A 24,840-nucleotide genomic window follows, 5' to 3' on the forward strand; every position below is an offset into this window, starting at 1 on the left:
ACCTTTGAGACTTTCTCTGTAACTTTACTTTACAGACTTTCAACTGTATCTCGAAAAGCTAGACGTTTTCAGCACTTGCAAGTAATGCAACTTGCAAACACAAACATTAAATACAAAAGTAGAAGACTTTTTTTTTAGAAGTCAATTAAAAAAACATCAATTTTCACGTTTTCAAGATGTTTTCAGAAACAGGTAACAACAGGATGAACACGGGTTCAATAGACTGACATCATTGCCCTCAACATCCAATGTTGATAATATGCCAGCAGAGTGAAAATGGTCTGTGTTACATCTTGCATTTTTATTTTTAAGAAGGGAGTCAGATTGTGACAGATGTAAATTGTGACCCTCAAAAATACCTAATTTTTTCCTCTCTGTTGACACCAGTTACAAACAACTTAACACATAAGTAGCAGAGGTCACAATATGCCAGCAGAGTAAAAATGATTTGTGTTACAGCTTGCATAATTAATATAATAAGAGGGGAGTCAGATTGTGACAGATGTAAATTGTGACCCTCAAAAATCCCTCCTCTTTTCCTCTCTGTTGACACCAGTTACAAATAACCTAACACATAAGTAGCAGAGGTCACAATATGCCAGCAGAGTGAAAATGTCTGGTGTTACATCTTGCATTTTTAATATAAGAGGGAAGTCAGATTGTTTACAGTATTTAAATTGACAAGAGAATAAACTAAATGATGTGGTTAAAAAAAAAAAACAATTCAACTGTAAGGCGTTCTTAATCATTTAATAATTAATAATTAGGAGGTATATGGTATATTTTATTGGCATAGGGTCAGTCCGCTTTTATTCTGAAAAACCCCAAACAGGAAGTGTTCTTGTTGCTGCTCCACGGAAGACGAAGCTGCACGACATCTCTCTCTCTCCAAAACAGAGGCTTTGAACGCCGCACGGTGAGTAATAAATCACCTGCGTTTATAGGAGACGACCAAACGAGTCTACTGCAGCTTAAGTAAGGATGCGGGGGGACTTAATTTATCTTATTCACGCCGTGAAAACAACTTGTGAGTGACGGTGACATCTACCGGCGCAGCTAACGGTAACCTTAGCTGTGTTTATAGCTGTGCTTTTACTCTGGAAAGTTTCGCTTATATTTTACATCAGCTGGCTAATTAGGAAATGTCACTAATGCCAGCAAACTCAACATGACCACAGCGAGAAAAAAAAAATTAATTAATTAATTTTTAAATAAACAAAACTGTCTTTTTTTTAACGTTTCTGCCACTTAGGTTTGTGATTTCACGTGTTTATTGTAACAAATCCTTTTTCTTTCCATGTCCCCTCATGCCAGATTTCTCGCTGATTAGGGAGGGCGGTGATACCATGTGGGAGTCACATGCACCATGAAGGATGAGGCATAAACAACCAGCAGGCAGCTTGAGAAGACAGTGTCTGCCTTAAGGAGAGGAGGGGGGGCAGGTTTGCTGCTTGTATATGTATATATATATTTATATATGTGTGTATATATATATATATAAAAAAGGCCATTTTTGCACAAGCAGCCCCCTGTCTCCACGTTTTCTGAACATATGCAATGAACAGCACCACTCAAACTCCTGCCATCACAAATGGGGATGTGGCAGTGGGCTATGTGTTGGTACCGTTTCTCCTCATCACCATCATTGGTATAGCTGCAGCTGTGGTGAGTGATTTGCATTAATTAAATATGATGAAAAGTCCCAATTGTGTTCAGACCTACTAAAGCAGTTCTCTTTGTTTTTGTTTTTTAATCTGTTTCAGGTCATGTATATTCGTAAGAAAAGGAGGTAAGACCCCCTTTTTTTAAAATCAGAGCTGATTGAACAATGCTCGTGATAAACTTTGATTGATTCACTTTTATTTTTATCTCTCAGGATTGACAGACTTCGGCATCAGCTGTTACCGGTTTACACATACGATCCTTCGGAGGAACTTAATGAAGCTGAACAAGAAATCTTGTGGAGAGAAGAGGACACGAGGGTATGACGCAAAGTGGGAATAAGAGTTGGATGAAGCATGGCAAAAACTTAATGCAACTGACCACGTTTTACACAAAAGACACGTCTTATTATTTCCTCACAGTGTGTTTCTCTAAACTGTGCAGTTGCGCCATACACTCTAAGATTACAGTAGTTCCTCAATCGTAGTAACTTCCTCCCCCCTATAACAACACAGCTACAACAGGAGGTAGTATAGTAACCGTAGTAGGAGAAATGTTGCTTTCACAATAGCAGTCAGTGGTTTTGGTTCTTCTTTAACGATCAGATATTTTATCAACATAAGCAACATAAAATATGACCTGTTTATGTTTAAAGCAGTGTGTCTGTCATCTTGTCTAAAGGTTAAAAACAATGCTACACCTCTGATACTGCTGGTGGTGCAAAGACTGTATAAGTAGAAGAGATAGACGGTTGTAGCTAGAATAACACTATGGAAATTAAATAATTGTTATTGTAAAATCATGCACTGAGCAATGAGTAACACTAGGTGGCACTATTGACCACAGGGCAGAGTTGCTCATTAAGTTTTATTTTCTGTTAATGTGAAACAAAAAGAACAAAGTCACCATTATCAAGTTCTGTGTTTGTTTAAGAGGCTGTTCTAATGTCCATAGAGACAACCGTTGTCATTTACCTTTTGTCATCCTGCTGGGTTACTTCTTACTATTAGAAAGTTTTAGTTTTTTTACTGCTGGGGTTTTTGATGTCCACACCCTGAGATTTCTGTCTAACACAATTTAGAAACATGGTGTATCTGAAACTCCAGAGTGCAGGATTTAGTGGCATCTAGCGGTGAAGTTGCAGACTGCATTTGCGTCGAGGAAAAACTAATGACCACAAAAAATGTGAAAGTCCCTAAATAGGGCGAGTGTTCGACAGTGAAACATTGCACGCTCTGTGGAAGAGGACCCGCTCCCTTTAGCAGATATTAAGGGCTCATATTTTGTCAATAGACCTCACAAAATCTTACACACTGGACCTTTTTTAAATTTATATTTTAGACTCTGCTAATCGAAATCTTTGCATTTTATGTCCTCAGATTGTACAAGGTTGGGCCAGAAGTTATCAACAGCGACGCCCACTTCTGACCAAAGACATGGATGCATGATGGTAGAAAACCATGGCATAGAACATTTTCAGTGTGGAGACAACCATGAAGTCATGCATAAGACTATCTCCCTTTTGTTTTGTTTGTCTTTGCTACCATTTGCCGTTATCTTTGAACACATCAGCGACAGACAGCGTTTCTCTTTTTCCTGTTTTATGCACATGATTGTTTGTGTGGTTTTAATGCCAATCCTGTGTGCCTAACAGACGCAGTACCTTAGACTTATTTATTTGAAATTATTTATTCAGACTTATTACTGTGGTATCTGAGGGCATGGTGAGTTAAGAAAGACAGACAGAATAAAGCTAAAGACACAGGTTCCTGCTGGGTAACTCTATTGTTTACATTGACGATGTTGTTGTGGGCGACACGAGGCGAACAGTTCTTTTCCTGTGGTTTTCAGTAGGCAGTCGTACTGACTATAATTTAGAGGCAGTGTTCACAGTGTAGTAAGAGATAAGTGTTGTGCACTAGTTGAAAAAAATCATCGCTCCTGCTGTGCGATGGTTTGTGATAATTGCCTGGATAGGTTGCTGTGTGGTGGTTGTTTGCAGTGCTTTAAAAACAAATATGGCTCCTTCAATGAATTGCACTCAACAGTCACATTTGTTGACATGAAACACTGTAATATGACATAGCAACAGGAGTTTTAAATTCAGTTTCGAGACAGAAATAACTGTTTGGTAAATTTTATTTCAGCTTCTTTTCGAGTCAAATGAAAGAACTCTTTGGTTTTAATTAACTCAGACTTTAAGTAGCTACCCCACGATCCGGATCTTTTTGTGGTTTAGCCAAATCCTATGACTCTTATCAATGGCATGAAGTGCCAGATATGGAAGCAAATAAAACCAAGCTCCTCTCATCCCCAAAATGAGTCGTGACTAGTGCCGTAAATATGTCCTGTCTACAAGGCATGGCACCAGCACAGATTTACCTCCGGCTGAAGAGCCTGTTCAGATGAATGCCATAGGTCTGACTGTATCAAGCACTCAGGAAACTTGCTTTTTTTTTTTTCCTCCCTCTGTGATGAATTGTAACCTTTCCTAGACCTCTGCCTTGCATATGTGAATGTAAACTAAACACATTAGAACTGTTGAAGAAGCGTTCTCACTGGAGAACATGTCTCGTAGTGGTTGTGAATATAAATGCTTTAGAGAGATGAAAGCCTAAAGTTGATGTTATCAGGTATGACATCTTTAGGAATGAGCTTTTACATGGATGTTTTCTGTAGTCCTTTCTGGACCTGAAAAAATCTTTACCCCAGAACACGTTCCTCGGTGCTCCTCGGTCATCTTTACATCTCACTGTTCTTTTTCTATGCATTGTCAAGACTTTTTTTTAATTTTTACATGAAAGACCAATAGGGCAGTCACTGTTTAAACTATACAAATATCCATCATGAGACATTGATTTGCACTGACTAAACTTTTAATGGATGGCTCTGATTTCAGGTTTGTACTTGAAAAGTCATAGAACTACTGATAAATATAAATCCGGCAGCACGATTATAAAAGCTTCACCTTCACCAGTTTGTTGCTTTGACAAGAGAATTGATGCTGATTTAAACATTAAACATGTAAATAAAGTAATATAACTTTGTCTTTTGTGCTGTCATTTTCACATTCTGTTTAACTAGCCTACTACTCCAGAAAATTACGATGCACATCAGTAACCTGTGTGTATATTTGAGTCATTGGGTGGACGATCTTGTAAAAGTATGAATACATACCACAGAACATTAGTCCCAAAGCTTCATGGAAGGTCCCTGTAAAGGCAATTCTGAGATTTCTTTCAAAATACATTAAATATGTTGGAAAATAGTTGCTGAAAATGTGAAAAGACTTTAAACAACATATTACTGAAATGTGGAGTGCAGTCCTAAAGGGTGGCTCGAGGGCACCCTGAGCGTATCGAATCAAAATCAAATCAAATCAAATTTTATTTGTATAACCCAAAGTCACAAAGTACATTTGCCTTGGAGGGTTTTACAATCTGTACAGGGAGTGACACCCTCTGTCCTTAGACCCTCGGTTCGAGTGAGGACAAACTTGCCCACAAAAACCCTTTAACAGGGAAAAAAGGTGGAAGAAACCTCAGGAAGAGCCACAGAGGAGGGATCCCTCTCCCAGGACGGACAGACGTGCAATAGATGTCACGTGTACAGAACAAATGAACACAAACATATTGTACAATAACAATGAATGATAAAATGACAATGAATGATAAAATGATTACAGTAGCAGTGGAATCTGTGATAGAGATAGACACAGATGCACAGCAGCAGCAAATCATAAACTAACTATAAACTGTAATGGAGATATGGTAGCAATTATGTAGTAATATATGTAGTGGACGTCGTGCAGGACCACAGATGCACAGCCACGATCCACGAGAACCTGCTGGACGACAGAGCACAGAAACTCTGGGGAAGAAGTTTAGTTAGTAACATTCATTAATGAGACATGAGTATGTATCTCTGCGCCCCTAGCGATGGGAGAGATTAAATCATCTCACTCGTGTTTCAAAGTTAGTCACGTCATTTTCTGAATTTGTCTGACACGTTTCAGTCGCTTCAAAATGTCCTTGTGACTGCTCCCACAAGCGGGCGTGCCTTCAGCTCACCGTCCTAAACTTATATTTTTTTAATCATTCAGATTTGGCCGGGTGGTCAATAACACTTTTTTCTTTGGTCTGACAAACTCAGAACACATTTATTCTGACTTTGCACAGATGGAAGAAAACTAGATTAAATAGTTTTTTAAGTATAGGTTCTTGATTAAGGTGCAAACAACCTTTGAGCTGATAGAACCAAGCATCAAGAAAAAGTGATTGCTTTAAAAAAACAAAAAGGTATTAAAAGTTTCTAAAAAAAAATAAATACCAGGAAAACTTTCTAAAGTAATATTCACTGAGACCATCTGATCAAAACTCATCCAAATTGCTCATTTATACAAAATTCCTGCACATAGAAATGGTTGCATTCAGTATTTGGATTAATTGTACATTGTCAGTTGTTCTGTACTGTTATGCATTGAATATAATAGCCCTAAATTTCACTGAGTCATGGGTTTCCCTTCAGGAAAAAAAACGTTTGCTGCCTGAGTAAAAGTGACAGAAAAAAAAAATGACAAAGAAAATTCTCTTTATTGACCATTTCTGATACAAATTGTTGTAGGGCACCATAGAAATATAGACATTGTACATTTATATACGGTGTACATTAAAAAGAATGATCCCATCCTGTTGAGTTTACAGTATATAAATGAACGGATGTAAGATGTTGGGATGTAAAATGACATTGGTATTGTAAAGAGTAGTTGGAGGATGTTGAGAAAGACATGAAATGACCGTTTTTTTGTAGTTGAGTATGGCGAGGGTGGCTGCGTGTGGTAGTGCCAAACACACGGTGGCCCAACAGAACAGTTAAGTGGAAAGAGCGCCCAGTCTATCACAAACACACAAACATTTGTCCATGAAAATCTGAACCAATATTTCAGTGCACCAGAAGATTTTTTTTTTTTTTTTTTTTTTTTAAACTGATAAAAACACACCTGCTAATCTACCACAGTCAGCGAACACAGTTGTCAAGCTGACAGGTCTCCCTGACTTGCTTCACACATTTAATACAACCTGTCTGCAAGCTCCGGTTTATGAACGAGCCAAGACGTGCTGCGTATGCACACACAATCACAAACTTGATATCTTTAGACACCTCATTACAGTCAGGTTTTTAAAAAAACAAACAAAAAAAAAAACTTTGTAATAACGACATCTTTCCAACTCATGCCAGAGGTTACATTTAAAAAACAACAGAAAACCAGTTAAATGCAATTATATGGTAAAGTAAGCTGTTGAGTGAGGTATGAAATTCCAGGCCTTGTATCACCTGTTTGCAGTTTTCCGGGTTTCGTAACTGAGGTTGTAGCAGCTTAGGTGTGTGGAAAAACCCAGTTAAGTGGACTGTGACCGCGGGTTCCCTGACACTTAGAAATACACAAACATCTTTTTTTTTTTCCTGTAGCAGACAGCATACAACACACATCTTCAAAAAAAGACTAGCGAAGGTATATTACTGTACTAAGTGATGACAGAAGGACCAAGCGAGGTGAAGCAGTGAGAGCTTGATGGAATGAAAAAGAAAAAAAAAACCAAAACAAAAAAAAAACGCACAGCCCTGTTGGATAGTAGTGCCACCAACTATCCTCTGTTACAATCAAACTCCTTGTTTGACCAATTGCAATTTGCCTTTGCGAGTGATTGAGTGAGCGCTTGGAAACTGAGGACCATGTGAAGACAAAGACGCCAATGTAACAGCATTTGTAAAAGCTCCCTGAAGAAATGACACTGATGCTCTCAGCCTAGAACTCTGCCAACTCTATCCTTAAAAACACACATTATACCAAAAAAGATTTGAGTTTATTATAACATGAAAAGCAGCACACTCATGTTTTTTTTTTTTTTTGTCGTTTTGTTTTTTTTAAATGGTATGTAACCCGAAGGAACAACAGTAAGTCTGATCAGACTGTTCTGTTTTACTAAACGATACACTTTTACATCTCCCCTCTACACGCCGAGGACTGCGAAAGAAGTTTGAGAAGCGGAGGTAAATCTAAAAAAAAAAAAAACTGTCCTACAGAAAGAGAGGGAGGGGTGAAGGTGATTCTGCTCTACTGGTAAGAAAAGGAGGGAGGGCGAAATCAGTTATGCAGGTTAGAAATGAAGAAAGAAAAAAAAGGGGGGGGACCCACTTCTACCATCAGTTACCTATTCTCATCCTAAACGCTGAAGCTCAACTCCATCTATAATACGATGTAACGGATAGGTTAACCACTTCACATAAACACACACACACAAAAAAACAAACAAAAAAAAAAACAGCAAGTATAGGTAAAATTCACCTTTGTCCAGTATAAAACATGGAGAGAAATCTATATGCCCTACCATCTCAGATGCGGGTACAACAAATAAGTAACATAAAGCAAGAGGAAAAACGTCCTACAAACCATCTTTAGGGGGGGGAAAAAATGGAAACGTCCAGGCTCCTTTGAGCACACTTTTGTCCAGTATAAAAGACTTGTGATAACATGACATGTAGAGAAAAGGGCTGTTACCTTTCATGTAAATTCTTAGATCTATGCTTGAGCAAGGTCCATCGTTCTATCCAGTGCTGTTGCATGATATTTGTACTGTGGTTAACCCTCCTTTTGGCAAAAAAAGAGGGCTTTGTCGTGAACAGTGGTCATGTGGTGGCACTGGTGTTGGAGATACAGCCCAGTTCTGGTTAACAGTAAGTCAGTATGTTGAGTGAGGTAGCATGCGTTGTGAATTACTGGTCCTCTTCTTCGTCTTCTTCCTCCTCAGATGATTCCTGGGACGCCTTTTCTTCCTTCTCCTATGACATGAGGAAGAAAGAGAAAGAGAGGGGAAAGAAAAAAAAAAAAAAAATCCAGTTAGGCCTTGACTACGCCCACAAGGAAAATGCCTCTCAAGTGCCATCAACATTCAGCAACAATAGCGGTGATTCATGTCTCAACGTGACTTTACTTTTCATAGCCTCGGGTACCAACTTGAAAAAACATAAATGTTATTATAAATCCCTTTGATAAACCACTGTGGCATGAAGAACACCCAAGGGAACGGTGAGCCATCTGTAGTGAAAAGTGATTCATAGAATGAGAGTGGTGAGTCACAATGAGGCATCCTGCTTATGTTCCCTTGCCTCTTCCTCCTCAGACTCACTACAGCCCAAGATGTTCATTCATAAAAATGAGACGGATAGTTAGGAGGGTAACTTTGGGTCATTCCTCTCTGTGACTAATTCAATCCAGACTTCTTTCAGAGTACGCCCTAACCACTCATGCACATGACAGAATGTTACTACAAGACCGCAATTTCTTCGTAGATTAAACATGCTTTTTTTTTTGACCGGCTGTACATAAGTCTGGCAACTCCATTTTCTTTGCCACCAAAAAGGAAAAAGAAAAAAGTCATGCTGTCAGTTAACGCCGTTAGGAACGCTTTGAGAAATCGTCATGTGGACTTGGATTTGCTTTTTTTGCACGAGGTCTTGAGCGTCTAGAGACCTCATGCGACCAAGAAGCTGCTCTAAATGAACACACGAGAACCGAAATAGCTGTGATGAGTAAAAAAATGACTCATCTGAGAGAGGAAGGAGGCAGGCAAGAGAATTAGGAAAATGCAATTTCGCCCTGCAGACAGTCATACCAATCATAATTCAATTGGGTGCAGAGAGAGGAACCGTTTAAAACAAATGCGAGGACTGATGCCGCACTGTTTGTCCGGGGGGGGACCCTTACCTCCTTCTTAGGTCTTCCCCTGCGTTTCCCCCCTGCAGATGGAGCCGCCGTCGCCTTCTGAGAAAGAAAAACAACGCACGGTTAGAAAGAGTTACATGTTGAGGGGGGGGCGCGGTGATGCATTTTGTTGTCATCTTCGTGTTCTGTGACCTGCTGGTCTCCTCGAGACTTTTTTGGGGTGTGTGGGGGGATTACTGCAAAAACATTGTGGTATAAACAATCCATCTCTGAGCAGAGCTCTACCTCTTGCTGCCTGCAGATGGCAGTGTTACCTCTGTAATGAGACAGATGGAAAGGGGGCATTGGGTTCATTGGCTATTATCTGGAAGGCCGACAGGAACTGCACACAGGGCACTCCAGTTCGCTGGCCACCTGGTCTGAGGCTCAGAGACAGCTGGTGGAACTGAGCAGAGACACAAACCCTCTGCAGCTTGGCGCTCGATGCTAAACCTATATCATACATGTACGTGCGTTACGCTGTCGTCGTCGTCCTCCTCCCTCCTCTCCCTCCCACCCTCTCTCTCACTCACTCTCTCTTTCCCATACATAGCAGCGAAGACAGAGCGCACGGGGGAGTTAGAGGGTTGGGGCGAGGGAGAAAATCAGTTGTTGCTATGGAGACGACAGGCAGAGAAGAACTAGGGCTGTGTGCTGGGTGGGGGCGGAGGGGTGCTTAGTGTCAGCTTGGAAACAGTCTTGCGGCCTCTGCACCTGCACCACACTGTGCATGACAAGCTGCAGGAAGCTGGAGGACAGGAAGTACAGAGTGAGCATCACTCAAAAAAAAAAAAAAAAAAAAAAAAAAAAAAGTAAGGCAGTAAACCAAGGTCTTTACAATGGGAAACCCTAGCCAGGCTATTTCTGACACCAGGAGGGGGAAGCAGCTAAAGTGTAGCCAACCGATATGTCACAAGTAGCAGCAGGACGTCCTTTTTAAAGAGGATGAGGTTATCTGCCCGTTGAAAATGTTCAAACCAAAAAGGAATCGAGGGTTACGAAAAGGGGAAACGATTGCGAGAGAAGATGGGACAACCAGTGCCCGCTTGCATCTTTCTTTGCGAAGCTGTGGTCGTTGTTTTTTTTGTTTTTTTGCGTCATTCCAGCCCCGGATGCATGTCAGCCGATACTGAAATCACTACTCGACGCTGTGTAAAAACATGACGGCAGACAGCATTGACTTACTTTGCCCTTGCTGGCTGTCTTGTTTTTGCTGCCCTTCGGCCGTCCTCTGGGCCTCTTTGGAGTCGGGGACCCACTTGGTTCCTGAGAAATGCGAGATAAAAAAAAAAATTAACAATCTATTTGACATTTAGTGGTGCATATTCAACACATTTGTCATGACGTGGGCCTTCATACAAAATAAACACGGGCATGGATGCACTTTCAGACAGAGTTCATCATTCAAGGTCAGTTTGACTGACGTGTACTTTTTAAAGACTGACAGGTGGCCACCGGTTGCCATGGTCTACCCCATAGCAACAAACTGTTGTGTGACACTCACAACCAAACCGCTCATAAAGACAAACATCGGTTAACACATGGTTACCAAGACTTTAAACGCGTCATTTAGAAGCGTACAACGGGGAATACCTACGATAAACATTTAGGGGATTACCATCAAAAATTCAGAGGTAAATTCAGTACCCGCTATCTTGTTCATGTGATAATTTGTGGTTGTAAGATACGCCGCTCACGACACTCATCTCCTATTGCATTTTCTAGAGTGTTTACAACCGCAGCCCATGGCAACCGAGCAACTCAATCCTAAGACACAAGGCGCTGAGTGACAGCCATATCAGCCATTCTGCGCCTCCGCCCTGCTATGTCATCCATTACATGACGAGCAGAGGTGGGTTCGGCAAAGGGGGGTTAAAACCAGTTTAAAGGTGTAGGGTTACAAACCGGTGAGACACACAGGAAGTTTGTTGTAGGGTTACTACATTTACACTGATAAAAAAAAAAGGTGGAGGTTAGCAAATGGTCACAGGGCATGGCCCATAAGCAGGCATATCTTGATTCACAGAGGGCTTCAGTGGAATAAACAAGGGCTTATGACATGGATATGCATGAGCACTTCACCTGCAATAGTATCTTACCTGAGCATCAGCTGGAACAGATGTGGGCTAAAAAGGCTTGGGGGGGGTTTATGTGGTTTTAACACCTCCACCCTTTCTCCTGATGCATATCCTTGTGTTGTGCACAGGCAAACTTGACAACAAATGTAACAAAAAAATAATAAAAATAAATAAGGCACTACTTACGTCAGAGGTCTTTACCTGGGGCTGCTTACGGGGTCTTCCACGCCCCCTCTTCTCTGTTGCCTCCTTCTCTTTCGGTGAGACTGTCCCCTTGTCGCTCATGTTTGCTTTGCTTTTTTTTTTGCCCAGTCCTAGGAGGAAATAAATCACACACCGGTCAGGCTTGATGCAAGACGAGGCGTCGAGTTCATGCAGCACAGATTACAAACATACTAAAGAGAGAGAGAGGGAGAGAGAGGAGGAGAAGAAGGGGGGGTGCTATTAAACTCACTGACCGCAACAACAAACCACAAATGACCGGGCTAACCGCGCACCGGTAACGCGTTTAACTCAAATTAATCCGCATTTATTCCCAAGGTCTATTTCGGTCTCATCTGCGCTCCATTACACAGCCGAGGGTTGCCTCACAAATAAATAAAAATAAATAGATAAATAAAAAGGGATTGACATGTAAACCGGCTCCAGTGTGGTATAGTAGCTGGAGACTCCGTAGGCCGCACAAATCTGCTTATAAGAGACTACACAACCCCGACCGGGTTTTATTTATTTAAAAGGCCCCGGTTTGCTTGTAGTTGTTATGGCCAATAATCTGGGCCTTGCATGAAAAAAAAAAAAGAAACTATCTCACAGCATGTCTGCAAAGCCGGAGCCGTGGACAGAGAGATCCACACACCGACACACACTCACACACACACAATAGCTGGTGTGTGCTCGGGTCTCGGTGAGATATGCAGGCTAAAAGTATAAACTTGCATGTGGATATTTAAAAAAAGAAATAAAAATAAAAATGCAAGCGAGCCAAGCCGAAGCGAGCGAGGTGGTTGGGTTCGGTAGCGGCGCGGCAGCAGGAAAAAAAAAGCCCGGGCCAAAGCAACAAAAGACGGGCTTCACGTCTAAAGCATGCAGCCTCCTTCTCCGCGCTCGGAGCTCCCGGGCTCTGTAAAATGCATTAAAAATAATCGGTTCTGGCTTAAGCCTGAGCATGCAAAGTTTTTCCTCCCCTTCTCTCACTCACTCAGTTTGTTTTCTTGCACTCACCTCTATCGCTCGGTTATAACCTCTGCTCTATATTTAAGACGAAATGTTTCCTTTAAAGCCTTGGCTGCTTGTACCCGGTTAAAAAAGCCCTTGCGCCGATCTATAGGCTACAGCTTTTATTCGTCAGACAACACGCACAGCCCGCCCCTTCCAAATCGCAGCTCATGCACCGTTTAAAAAAAAAAAAAAAATACAGTTATGAATTGGAAAAGGAAAGAGGACAGGTTTCGATTTTTTTTTTATTTTACCTCTAATAAAGAAATAAAATTTTAAAATTATTTACCAGCAGGTTGAGAAGTTTGTTCTTACGACGTCCTATAAATAGCACGTGTACGTCTTGTCTTCTGCAGATAAGGGGGAAAAGGCGCCAGCCAGGAGCAGTTTTGGGGCAATTTAAAGAGCCGCCCTCATGGGATCTGAAACACTGGAGGGCGGAGATATGATAAATGGGCCACCAACAGCACTAGAGGAGCTCCAACACCCCCTCCTCCTCCTCCTCCTCCTCCTCCTCCTCTTCCTCCTACTTCTTCTTCCTCTTCTACTTCTTCCTCCTCCTCCTCCTCCTGAATCCTGAATTAAACCCCCAGGTTTGTCCACAAAACACCCCCACCGAAATGATGTGTAAAAAAAAAAAGTTGCAGATTATAATGTGCTCTCACTTAAAAAGTTGTATTTGATGTATGCATTTGCTCAGGATGACTGAGTAGCCTTACATACCACAGTCTCCACAGTGATGGTGAGTGAACTGTGACCTCCCCCAATGTAAACACACCGCCGGGGGTTTTTTAAGCTCAAAAAAAGACATCTCCTGTTATTTTCCTCCTAAAAACCTTATCTTCTACATTGGTGGAGGAAGCATTCACATCCTTTACTTGAGTAAAAGTACAAATACCACAATGTAAAAGTGTTCCATCAGCAAAAAAAGTCCTGCATTCAAAATGCTAATCAAAAAGTTAGGGTTTCAAAAAGTTTGCAGAAAATGGCCTATTTGAGCGTTATACTAGTATATATTACATACTGTATTATGAAGCTCACTTTGATTTACTTAATATAGAGTTTGATAATATAAAAAAACATCTCTGTTTTAGAAAGTGATATGTTTTACTCTTAATTTGAAAAGTGAAACTGCTTTCAGATATATGTAGGGGAGTAAAAAAAAAGTACCAAACATCTCTCTGAAATGTAGTGAAATGAAAGTGTCAAGATCTGAAAATACTTTCATGTTTCAAGTTAAAGTATTTCAAAGTACACGCATGCAGTATTTAATCAAAAACTTTAGGGTATCAAAAGTAAGGAAGGGTACTTAATGCATAAAAAGTTCCAAAGTGATAAATGTAGTGGAGTAAAGAGTATCAAAATTCAAAAAAAGTAAAATGGAAGTATCAATGAAAATACTCAAATACATGAAGTAAAAGTATCTCAAAGCTGTACTCACATGCAGTATTTGGGTAACAGAGTTAGTCACATTTGACCATGTTTCTGTTGTTTAACGCTGATTACTCTGGTACCTGTAGATACATTTGACAAAGCTCAAAAGGTAGATTAAAAACTAATATGGGCTTGGTTTTTAAATTATGATTATATTATCCTAAACTCAATTAAATTTGGTCTCTCTCTGTGTGAATTGAAATTATTGCCTCAGAAACAATGTGCTTTCTCTTTTGGCTGCTGATGTTCTGGGGCATTTGAGTGAACAGTGGTCTCACAACTTAAATGAAACAATGTCCATTAACGACCCATTGTCAACTCTTGCATGTGTCTGTGAGTCAAACAGAAACTGATTATTTCAGTATTTTCTTTAGAGGACTAGAGAGGAAATCTTTTCTAGTGAAAAAAAAAAAGAAAATGATTTTTTGCAGCAAATGTTTTTTTTTTTTTTCTGCTTTCCTGTCCTATGAATTGTGTCACGACCCCTCATTACTTATCTTGTGACCACCTCAGTGGGATCTTGATGCTTAGTTTGTGAACCAGTGTTTTAAAATATTTATTTATTGGTGCGATAAATTTAAAGTTTTAGATTGGTTTCATTCATTTTTTCATGATTTTAGATAGCTCTTCTGTTGCTTTAAGGTGCATTTAGGATTACATCCTTATAAATTGAAATAATTTTATAATCTCGGTCTAATTCTGTTTTATCGAATCATTTGTGTTTTTCGGTCTTATGTTATGTCACTGTTGTTGCTGCTTTATCTTAGCCGGGACACTTGGCCAGGATTTTTCATCTCAGTGATCTCAAGCCTAATAAATTTGATTTGACTCAGCTGAGAGGAGAGATGATGAGAGCATAGAGTTTGGTAACAAACCCCATAATAAATTATAAACATTAGCAAAGTAATTACTCTTCCTTTTTTTGTTATTGGCCTCAAATAACATGGAATGTTTAGTTTGTAATGGACGTGAAGCCGCTCCTATCATAACATGTACGTATACATTTATTTCCACCCTTGAGTACAAGCAAAGTCATGTGCCTCTGTACCATATGACATCATTTATTCCCGATGATGGCTCCGGCTGAGTTAATAAGTAAACACCTTTTACATTCACAGACGTTCTGTAGATGGAGCCTTTAAATTGCTCCCACCTAGTGTTGATTCAACCGCTTTGCATTTGAATTGGATAAACGTCTGATGTCTCTTGCAGGGGTGTGGTGGATACAGAGGAGACCGGGCGTGATGGTATAAAGAAACTCTCCAAACTGTGCTCTAATCAAACCACCTACGAGTACTTTCACACAAGGGTTTCGGATGTAAATGAACTGCCCATCTGGATTTGATGGATCCCCTACTATGCAACTGAAAACAGATACTGAGAATGTAGAGTGACCCTAAAGTGGTCGACCGTTTGCCATCATCTGTACGGATTTTGCCGCTCCATCTGTTTAGTCAGGATTTACCTAAATTAACCAGAGTTTTAATAAACCCCTTTAAAATAACATGCCATCCCCAAGCCTGCAGACGGCATATAGATATCAATACACTGTACGTACATGATGAGAAGAGTGGGAGTTCGGTGAAAAAAGGCGATTGGATGGGTCATGAATGGAGAGAGCGCTTTTCTCAATGAGTCCAATGTTCAGCTCAGCATGTGCTTGCCTTGCATGCCACCCCCTTCCCTCCCCAGTTCTCACTCTATTCACTTCCTTCCTCTCTATCTTCCACAACTACTTCAGCCCCCATCCCCCACACCCTCACACATCTCTGCCATATACCCAGCCCCTCAGTATGTGGATGGAGACAGGGAAATAGGTCCACTCTATGTGTGTGTGTGTGTGTGTGAGAGTATATGTGTGTGTGTGTGTATGTGAGGAATGTTGTCCTTCTGGCACCACCTGGAGACCGATGAGGGGACTGGATAATGTGACTGGTCAGAGATGAAGCAAAACAAATGTTAGATATGAAGCAAAATAGTTGGTTACAAATATTCTTAACTCATCGCAGACGTCGGAAACTGATAGATGGAAGAGGGTGTTTGAATTTCAGAGCATATTAATTTAAATTATTAATTAATCAAAATTTCTAATCCTCTCCCGGAGCATTTCTCGTCATTTTATTGTTTTTTTTGTTTCATTTTAAAGATCCCCAACAAGCAGATTCAAAATAACTGAAAATACCTATATTTTCAGTACCTATACATTTTCAATTTCAATACCTATACAGATAGACACATGGGTATGTCGCTCTCAAGGACAGAATCATTTTACAGGATTGAACTGAACGCCCTAGAAAATTGTCACCTTATTGAAAACATGTATTCGAGTGAAACCAAAACTTCATCTGTTTATGCACATGGTGTAGTCACGTTATGTGGTTTCCGGATTTCGAGGAATCCCATTTATTCTGAAAATTTCTAGGATCATCAAATTGATAATAAATTCAGACTGAAGCTGCACTAAATCAGCACGCTTCCACTCATCGCACGCTAATGAATACATGTTTTCTGTCCTGGGACGACCACATCTTAACCTGTGGCATGAAAAAAATCCACCAAACTAACCGGTGAGTCAGTTTGAATTTAAATGCTAATCAAATCTCACAAGAGACAAACACTTCCACATCAGACGTCCTCTTCAGAGCCGTCTCCTGGCTCGTGAACTCTGCAGCAGCTCAGGGCAGACAGAATCCTATTAACCACCGGGGGGGTCTTGGCCCACTTTGGCGTGCTCACCCATCCCCCCACCTATGTCCCTCCTGCCCCCACCACCCCACCCCCCCTCCTCCTATATGCTCATCCGTCTTCCCCTCCAGCACGCTCTCTAAGCCCATACAGGAATCCATTTTTAGGCGCTGTGTAAAACCGCAAGAGTGGCTGCAGCCAAACCAACTAACAGATGTGGACAAAACATCCTATTCCTGCCTGTGCCTGGGTTTCCCCCTTGCCTGTGCTGCTGTTGGATGAGCCTAAACGTGACTAACACACACATACACACACGCCACTCACATCCTCCCTCTCGTCCTTCTAAAGAGGAGATGAAGGGGGGGAAGAAAAAAAAAGGAGCAGGAGAGGGAGAGACACAGAGAGAGAAAATCCACCGGGAGGGGAGAGGAAAGTGTGGGAGCATTTGAAAAGCAAGGTGGGCGGAGATGGGAATATGTGTGTGGGTGTCTTTTATACTTCTGCGAGGGGGCGGATGGAGGTTAGTGGGCGGGGGATGGGGCCCGGCTGATTCAGTCAGCTCATGAGTAGTATCTGACTCACACAAACACAGGAAGTAGCGCGTGCTGCTTGTTTAGTGAACACAGCACTGTATTTATGTGATACTCCTATAAGCAGGGGATAATAGGCGTTCATACACTACCTAATTTCACCTCCGTACGTCGGTCACTGAGTCAACGCTCCACTCTCTCTTTCAAATAGTTTCATATCCACATCCTGAGATCTTTGGACCGAGATCCAGCGGGTGCATCAGTCATACTGTGACTCAAGCTTGTGAAATTTCTATGGGTGAAAACAGTGCCATATTTGAAACTTCCTTTGGCAACCACACAACTTATGCCAATAGGTCATTCTTTTATGCTTAACTTTCATTTTGTCTTTCATTTTTGCACTATTATAATCAAGTATACAATAAACATGGCTCAGAATCGGCTTGGTTTCTTCTTCTAATTCATCAAAATCATTTTAAATCACATCCGGTCCAATCAAATGTGTGCGTTATCGTCAAGAATCATGCATACAGTGGAGCTTTTGCATTACAGAATAGTCACATTTAGCTTTGGCAGCATTACCATAAAATCCATTCACCCCCGGAGGCATGCTCTTCTTGCTTGGCGCCTTTACAAAGAGGTCAGAGGTCAGGGTCAGCTACAGAGCACCACTCCTCGAGCGGACGGCTATTACGTGCCAAACAGTGGCACATTTTTACATATGTAATATTTATTATTTGTATTTTGTTACTGTGTGCCCTCATTAAAATAAAGATGTTTTGTTTTAGACGCCACATGTCCTCAAGTTAAACTATTTAAGTACCTGTAGCTGCAGACTAAGTCTCTAAATCATGGTTAATACAGGACAGTCTGCTCTCTTTACCAATAGGTGGCAGACAGAGATTAGAGTTTGTGGGCCAGCATCATGTGACATCTTTGAGAAATATCACCATCTTGTGGTACATGAACAGTACTTGCATGCTGGGTGAGAAAAATACTTTCTTTTATATCAAGTAACACCTCTTCTCCTTGTTCTGCCACCACCCACCATGAGCAGATTTTCTCGGGAAGACATCCATCTCTGGCGAAATGTCGTTGACATGTGTTGATATTCATACCCCTCAACATGTCTCAGTGATCAAAGATGTCCCCTGGCAGCCATGCACACTGGTGACTGTGCCCAGCAGAGGGTAGTCTTACCCTGAGGAAAACCGCTCAGCACTGATTCCTCACCTGAATCTGAGGTGCAGCAGGTTTGCCGTCATTAAGAAATAAAGACAACGCATCCATAATTCAGTCATGTTGAAATCCTTGAGGTTCCAAGCCAATCCATCCACTTAAAACTATATTTTAATAGCCTGAGGAGTTTGCTGATTTCATGAGATGCTAATATGCAATTAAGGCTACTTCAAATGAATGCAGTTTTGCAGGTAGCGCCCATTTCCTCATTAAATTCTCATAAAATACAGAGACCACATGCTGCAACGTGATTTAAAGCCTGCCCTCTGGAAATGACAATCAGAAGCAGCTGAATTAAGTTGCTACTTAATTCAACTGACCCTCGTCACGTTTAAATCCAACTAAAGCAGAGGAAAGCAAAGGAGCTCTGTCACGCTGACGGATGAGCGTGTGTTCAGAGCGCTCGGGAGGGGTAATAGATGAGAGTCACCTTGGTGACGGTGCATCTGGAGTTTTAGAATTCACCCTACCCCTCTCTGTCTTACCAGATTGATCAAAACGGAAAGGACCCGCATGCCCATTTTGGGCTTGTCACATTCCCGTGTGGCAGCTGCAGTCCCCAGAGAAAGTGGTTGGCCTGTGTTGCATCTGTGCTGGTTACTTACAGAGGCGATCTGTGCGTAGTTTTATCACTGTTTTTTATTTCCATGGGGAATGGAGTGCAGATTCTCTCAGCAGAGTACTGATGTGATGACCACAACAACAAATAAGAGCCAAGGCTTTACAGTTGGGGATAAAAGGTTTACAAAGTCCTCTACAAAACAGGTGCCAGGCTCAGCTGCAGGGCTGAGTCACTCTCTTCAGGATTTGTCTTATTGATTGCGTTTTGACTGGCATTCCCCTGTCAGGCAAATAGGAAAGAGGGCCCCCATTGCCCTTCGACCAGAGTAAACTGAATCTGTATGAACAAATAGAGGCCAGACAGTGACATTTGAAGAATATTTCCAAAAAACTTGCCAGGAAACAAATGACAGAATGACCTTGTTTTCTTTTGTTTTACAAAATCACACACTATAATTAGATTTAAGCGATTTAGCATTTCACTTTCATAAAGTTAGGGGAGAGAAGAATCACTGTTAGTATCCCTTAAAGGTCCATTGTGTAGGATTTAGTGACACCTAGCTGTGAAGTTGTAGACTGCAACCAACTGAATACTCTGCCACTCCTCACCCTCTCCTTCCAAGCATGTGGGAAAATCACTGCCCTCCAAATTGACATTAAGAGCAAAAGTGTTTGGTTTGGTCTGTTCTCTAATAAATATTATATTCCATTGCTGCCAATAAGTACTCCTAACGTTATTGGATTAAAAGGGATGCAACAGAACCAGAGATACCATGTTTTATGGGTGTGTTATTCCAGCAGCAGCTAATGTAGCCTTGAGCTGCTCGCCTCAGGAGGTACAGAGGTCTGGTAAGCTCACTTCTTTCTAACTCCACACCTCAGATATTCTTCACTTTTTCCGACTTGTTCAGCACCATCCAACACTGCCCTTAGTGGCGAGACAAACATACTTTGGTCGTTCCCTCTGGAACCACAAAAGGCTTTCTGCAACTTTCTCCCATGTATGCCTCCCCAAGACCTGTAAACAGACTTTGATGTGTAGAATCTCTGGCGCTCCCCTTTAAACCATATGATGCATCATAAATAACAAATCTTTTTTTTTTCTTTTTTGGCGTCCATACAGGTTTAGAAAAGAGGTTAAGGGCAGCTTGGTGCTTGGAGTCTGCAATCCAGCTGTTGTAACTGGGAAGTCCCATAGTGGTGTCTGGAGTAATATCAGTTGACAGATCCCCTCTCCGACACCAGGATGTCCGTCTCTGGCCTTGACCACATCACAGTGTTCGGTATCCTGTGTAAGCGGGTGTCAGATAGCCGCCTATTGATGAATGATTAGAGTTGCTGAAGACGGACTGCGGCACTGCCACCCGCGGGGGTCTAGGTGAGATGGATTGGCCCATTTGTAATGCAGAGGGGGCCCCACAGCTGCATTAACTATTTAAGTGTGGTTATCTCAGGGTAATGGCAAGCCAGCAGCACTGAAACAAACTATAGCAAGAGAAGGGGTAATCCTAATGTTGATGTATGGGCCCTGCTTCTGCAAATTATAGGGTACATTCTCCAATCTGACTGATCATCTGTGAAATGTCACACATGGTTGAACAGGGAAATAAATGAAAACAGTGAAATCTGGTAGGAAACTACAACATGGTCAACACATCTAACATATCGCACATTATATGATAGATGCTTGACATCAGAGGAGCAATAGTTGCACACTTTACTCTCATCTATGGGAATACTGCAACTTTAAACTCTGAATTGGATTTTAGTTAGAGTAGGGTCTTTAAACCTTAATGTCAAGTTCTATTGGCGATGGCTTTTGGTTTACTAAACGATTCAATTAAGTCTCTTCACAGTTGGTTACTCGACCTGTAAAGGACGCCTTTGTCTTAACCACACACACTTTACTCTAAACGGTGGGGCCAAATAATCCTAACCTCAGATAAAACTGTATAACGAGGCTTGGCACCGTAACCCGGCTTGCCAAGAAGCCTGAAATGATATAGTTACCACTGGTCTGCCTCACAGTGCGGGCCAGTAAATGAAACAAAGACCCATGAAGTAGGGAGGGCAGCAAATGTCTAAGGGGGTTTCACCTTTGGCTGGCTTTGCTGTTTGTTTCTACTTGCCAACAGGCACTGTGAGGAAGTTCACTTGTTAAACTTCCTACAGATTGTCAATATCTTTATCTGTTGCCCTGCTCTTACCAGTATAAGTCTTGAGCACAGCAAAGGAGGGATAATTGATTCCACTGTACCTTTCCCTCCACCCATTTTGTCACCCTGAAGCCCGTCTTGTAAATGTGCCCTCAGAGTCGATTGGCCTGAGGGATGGAGGAGCTTACGGAGTTGCTGGGTCCAGGAGTGAGTCATCCATCCTGGGTACCTGGGAGGTGTATGTGTGTGTAGGTTGCAGGGCGGCGTTCCACCTGCCTGCTGAATAAATCATCGCTTAGTCCATTCTGCAGCTGCAGTCCAATTAACCAAAGGGGACCCTGTGAATACAGTTAGGTGGTATGATTAATTACACAGTACTGACAATACACTCCAAAGCTCACAACATCCCAAAGGGCAAACACAGAGCGCGGCTTTACTTTGCCGATTTTTGCTTCCTTTTGAAGTATTGTTCCTTTTGAATATATAATATTATTATTGGAAGTTTTTACCTTTTTGCTGACATACAGCAACTAATTAAGTCTATATCCAATGCTTGGTCCATTGGGGATCTCTGTCAGACGCATGACCAAGCATGCACATATTTCAGCCATATATATAAATCATGTGCACAATTTTAAACTTAGACTTGTTTCAAAGCGAACCGAATAAAATTATCAGCACAGAAGATTTTCTCCACTTATACGCCAAGTCGGCCTGTAATAGTAATTTAGGGTGCAATTATTAAACCCATGACAAAGCTCTTAGTCTTACTACTCCGCCTCATTTAAATACTGCCTTTAATTGAACATAAAAAAGCAGAGAAGAAGGTGGAAGGGAAAGGTTAATGGGAGTGACACAAAGGGCAGACAGCAGAGGAAGTCTAGCCTTAAGTGTCACATCCTGCTTTCATCACAGCCCATACAAGGACCCAATTAGACTCGGTCAGTAATTAAGCCAACTCCAGCAGCCGGGCTCTGGCCTTAGCTTTCTGGTGGGATTAAAGCTCTCTCCAAGACAACTGCTGGTAATGACCTCCATCCTTCTATCAATGATATGCTCACACTGACGTTTGACTGCTGCCACATCCAATAGAAAGGTCACAGAGGATGTAACAAATGAGAATAGGGGAAAGGAGAGACAAGGAAGTAATTGGAGGACAGTTTGGTCAATTGTAGGAAAGGCTGCCCAGTCACTGTTTGCTCTTTATCAATCTCCGTTCAAGACGTTGCAGCGCAGAAGACAACAAACCATTCCTTTCTATTTCGAGCATGTGCGCCTTGGTTCAAGTAACAGAAAGAAGGCAAACATAGATTTGACATTTCCAGTTTAAAGGTTACATTCAGTTTCAAAGTTAGAACTTGTGCAAGATCTCCGGTTAAGGCATTTCTTTTAAGTAAAAAGTTGGACTCTGTGATGATTTTATGAGGATTAGAATAACAGAACAAACATTCCCACGAGTAAACAATCAGACAGTTAACATAGATCTGATATTTAACGAAGCATTTTCATTTGATTTAAACTGCATATTCCTCCATAATTACATTTGACCTACATTAACTATATGAGCTGGCTTTAAAATGCTTTACTGATGTCATTTACATTTATGAGCCTGGAAATTACTTTTATGCCTTTGCACTAAGCTACTTAATATCTTCGTTTAAATATAACAATGATCACATGACTACGTGAATGACAAACTCACAGAAAATTATTACCTGACTCGTGGTTATATTTTCTCATCTCATTATTTAGGTTCACTCTCATCATCCTTATTTTCAGCCGCAGCAGGAAGCTATTTTCTGCCAAGAAAAATAAAAACAGAACAGATAAAGCCACTGTACGTTACGTGTACGGTATGTAATAGCAGACCAGAACTGAGCTAACAGAGAGATAGAGAAAAATAACAAAAGCCTAATCTTTTAGCACCTCTAAAACTCACGAATTAACATATTGTATTTATTTTTCCTATAAACTGATACAAAAACAGGAGTGTAAAAGTTAGTTTGTTCTAGCTATGCTTGGATTTATATTTTATAAATACCTAGAACTGTTTTTCTATAACTGTAATTAATAGACACATCATATTGAATTTGAGGGTATATTACAGACAGAGATAAGTAGTTCAATTAAGTTTAGACAAAGATGTCTTTATTTATTTATGTGCAGAGCCATTTGAGATTGTGATCAACCACTAACTGACTCAATGAAAATCTTTCTTTTAACAAACTGATTCCTTTTAACGGCGTGATTAATTGTGTAACAGTGTGAAGCGGCACAGGGTGCTGCCAGAGGACTGGAGAAATAAGATATCCCAATGTGCTGGATGCAGTGAAAAGGTTTCATGAATGTATAGAATCTGCTGTGGACGCACAATAAATTGATGTCACACAGTTGATACTGCATTACCGCTTCAAATGAAGCATGCATTGAATCCGGATTATTACCATTATTTATTTATTTTTTTACAATTTAAAAGCTGCCGAACATAGAAAGGCATCCTGGCTTTTATTCATGCAAGACAAAAGAACTAATTAGAGTTTGATAACACACTCTGGCCTAAAACAAAGCACACACATAATTAACCCATCGGTCCAAATATCAAGTGCACATGGTGAGTCTGATGAAGCACGTCACGGTTTGAGGTTTTATCAGAAAATAAAATGGAGGATTTACTTATACTTGAAAATATACTTAATAATATACAAACAGGAACAAACCAGCAGATGCTAGTGCCCACAAGATGCAATTCTTATAAGGCTTTACATCATTTCATACATTTTTAATTTTTAAAGTGTCATCTTATACACATGGTTGCTTACACCCAATAAGTTCAGATGACAGCCGGTTAGAGCTCTCTTTAAATCCTTTGGGGAACCAGCAAAAGCCAGATATCAGTGGGTTTTTTTCTGTTACTGTTAGCTCTTAATGATAGATTAATAAATATTCTTTTGAATAAATATCTCACAGGTTTACCACCTCTGTCTGAAACGGCTTGCAGGTTTATCTGGCGTATACCAAACACATTTTTAGCTGTTTTTTTTTAATCCTCATTGAAGCAGCTGTGGCAAGAACACAAACCGAGTTATCCTCAACACTGCAGCTGTAAAGGCAGTTTAGTTTTGATGGACTGGTGAGTAATATTACAAGCAAAAAGCAATTAAGATAAGCTGGAATGCTCAGTGTACTTTTTGCATGTTCAGATCAAGCCATAACTCTACTTAAAATGTTCTTTGTGACCACGAGGGTACATCTTTTCACGATTATGGGATGCTACAGCACATACATTTGCGTTCTGACAGTAGCTAAAGCTTCATATATTTTGCTAATATAACCTCAAAGGCTTTTTTTTCTCTTCTCTGTAGCTGGCCATTGATAATCCTGTTGAATAAACATCATTTTCATGTGTAAATATTTTTTCTTGGGTTCATCTTCGGTTGCCTTCTCTCCCACATGATACCGGTTCATCTCCTCTAAAATGCATTGTAGTTGTGTTCTGACTGCAGCTGCTTCTGAGGATT

The 24,840-nt window shown here is 40.9% G+C and overlaps 2 protein-coding genes across 7 annotated transcripts; one reads left to right on the top strand and one right to left on the bottom strand.

The window, feature by feature from the left end:
• Nucleotides 1-835: 835 nt before the first annotated feature.
• smim29 (small integral membrane protein 29) lies at nucleotides 836-4,701 on the top strand. 3 transcript variants are annotated; one of them, XM_019265405.2, is made up of 5 exons: nucleotides 836-916; nucleotides 1,315-1,665; nucleotides 1,764-1,789; nucleotides 1,877-1,982; nucleotides 3,042-4,701. In XM_019265405.2, the coding sequence occupies exons 2-5, from the start codon at nucleotides 1,558-1,560 to the stop codon at nucleotides 3,108-3,110; spliced, it is 309 nt and encodes a 102-aa protein (XP_019120950.1). In that variant the 5' UTR covers nucleotides 836-916; nucleotides 1,315-1,557; the 3' UTR covers nucleotides 3,111-4,701. The 3 variants fall into 3 exon arrangements, with proteins under 3 accessions (XP_019120950.1, XP_019120963.1, XP_019120958.1); XM_019265418.2 differs by lacking the exon at nucleotides 836-916 and adding an exon at nucleotides 920-975; XM_019265413.2 differs by lacking the exon at nucleotides 836-916 and adding an exon at nucleotides 964-1,062.
• Nucleotides 4,702-6,235: 1,534 nt separating this feature from the next.
• hmga1a (high mobility group AT-hook 1a) lies at nucleotides 6,236-13,191 on the bottom strand. 4 transcript variants are annotated; one of them, XM_027288320.1, is made up of 5 exons: nucleotides 13,007-13,191; nucleotides 11,704-11,816; nucleotides 10,610-10,690; nucleotides 9,428-9,484; nucleotides 6,236-8,502 (listed from the first exon to the last, which is right to left on the bottom strand). In XM_027288320.1, exons 2-5 carry the CDS (start codon nucleotides 11,785-11,787, stop codon nucleotides 8,437-8,439), a joined length of 288 nt encoding a protein of 95 aa, XP_027144121.1. In that variant the 5' UTR covers nucleotides 11,788-11,816; nucleotides 13,007-13,191; the 3' UTR covers nucleotides 6,236-8,436. The 4 variants fall into 4 exon arrangements, with proteins under 4 accessions (XP_027144121.1, XP_019120920.1, XP_027144122.1 ...); XM_019265375.2 differs by having other exon boundaries at nucleotides 11,689-11,816; nucleotides 13,007-13,160; XM_027288321.1 differs by lacking the exon at nucleotides 13,007-13,191 and adding an exon at nucleotides 12,724-12,903.
• Nucleotides 13,192-24,840: the final 11,649 nt, after the last annotated feature.

The sequence above is a fragment of the Larimichthys crocea genome, chromosome XV (assembly GCF_000972845.2).
Source record: "Larimichthys crocea isolate SSNF chromosome XV, L_crocea_2.0, whole genome shotgun sequence".
NCBI lineage: Eukaryota > Metazoa > Chordata > Actinopteri > Sciaenidae > Larimichthys > Larimichthys crocea.

Excerpts from the sequence above, each read along its gene's own strand:
- hmga1a (XM_019265375.2), bottom strand. The coding sequence starts at position 11,787 with ATGAGCGACAAGGGGACAGTCTCACCGAAAGAGAAGGAGGCAACAGAG. Across the intron at positions 10,691-11,688 it reads CCCAGGTAAAGACCTCTGAC|GAACCAAGTGGGTCCCCGAC; the intron begins GTAAGTAGTGCC and ends CGCATTTCTCAG. Across the intron at positions 9,485-10,609 it reads AGACAGCCAGCAAGGGCAAA|AAGGCGACGGCGGCTCCATC; the intron begins GTAAGTCAATGC and ends TTTCTTTCTCAG.
- smim29 (XM_019265405.2), top strand. The coding sequence starts at position 1,558 with ATGAACAGCACCACTCAAACTCCTGCCATCACAAATGGGGATGTGGCA. Across the intron at positions 1,666-1,763 it reads TTGGTATAGCTGCAGCTGTG|GTCATGTATATTCGTAAGAA; the intron begins GTGAGTGATTTG and ends AATCTGTTTCAG. Across the intron at positions 1,790-1,876 it reads TATATTCGTAAGAAAAGGAG|GATTGACAGACTTCGGCATC; the intron begins GTAAGACCCCCT and ends TTTATCTCTCAG.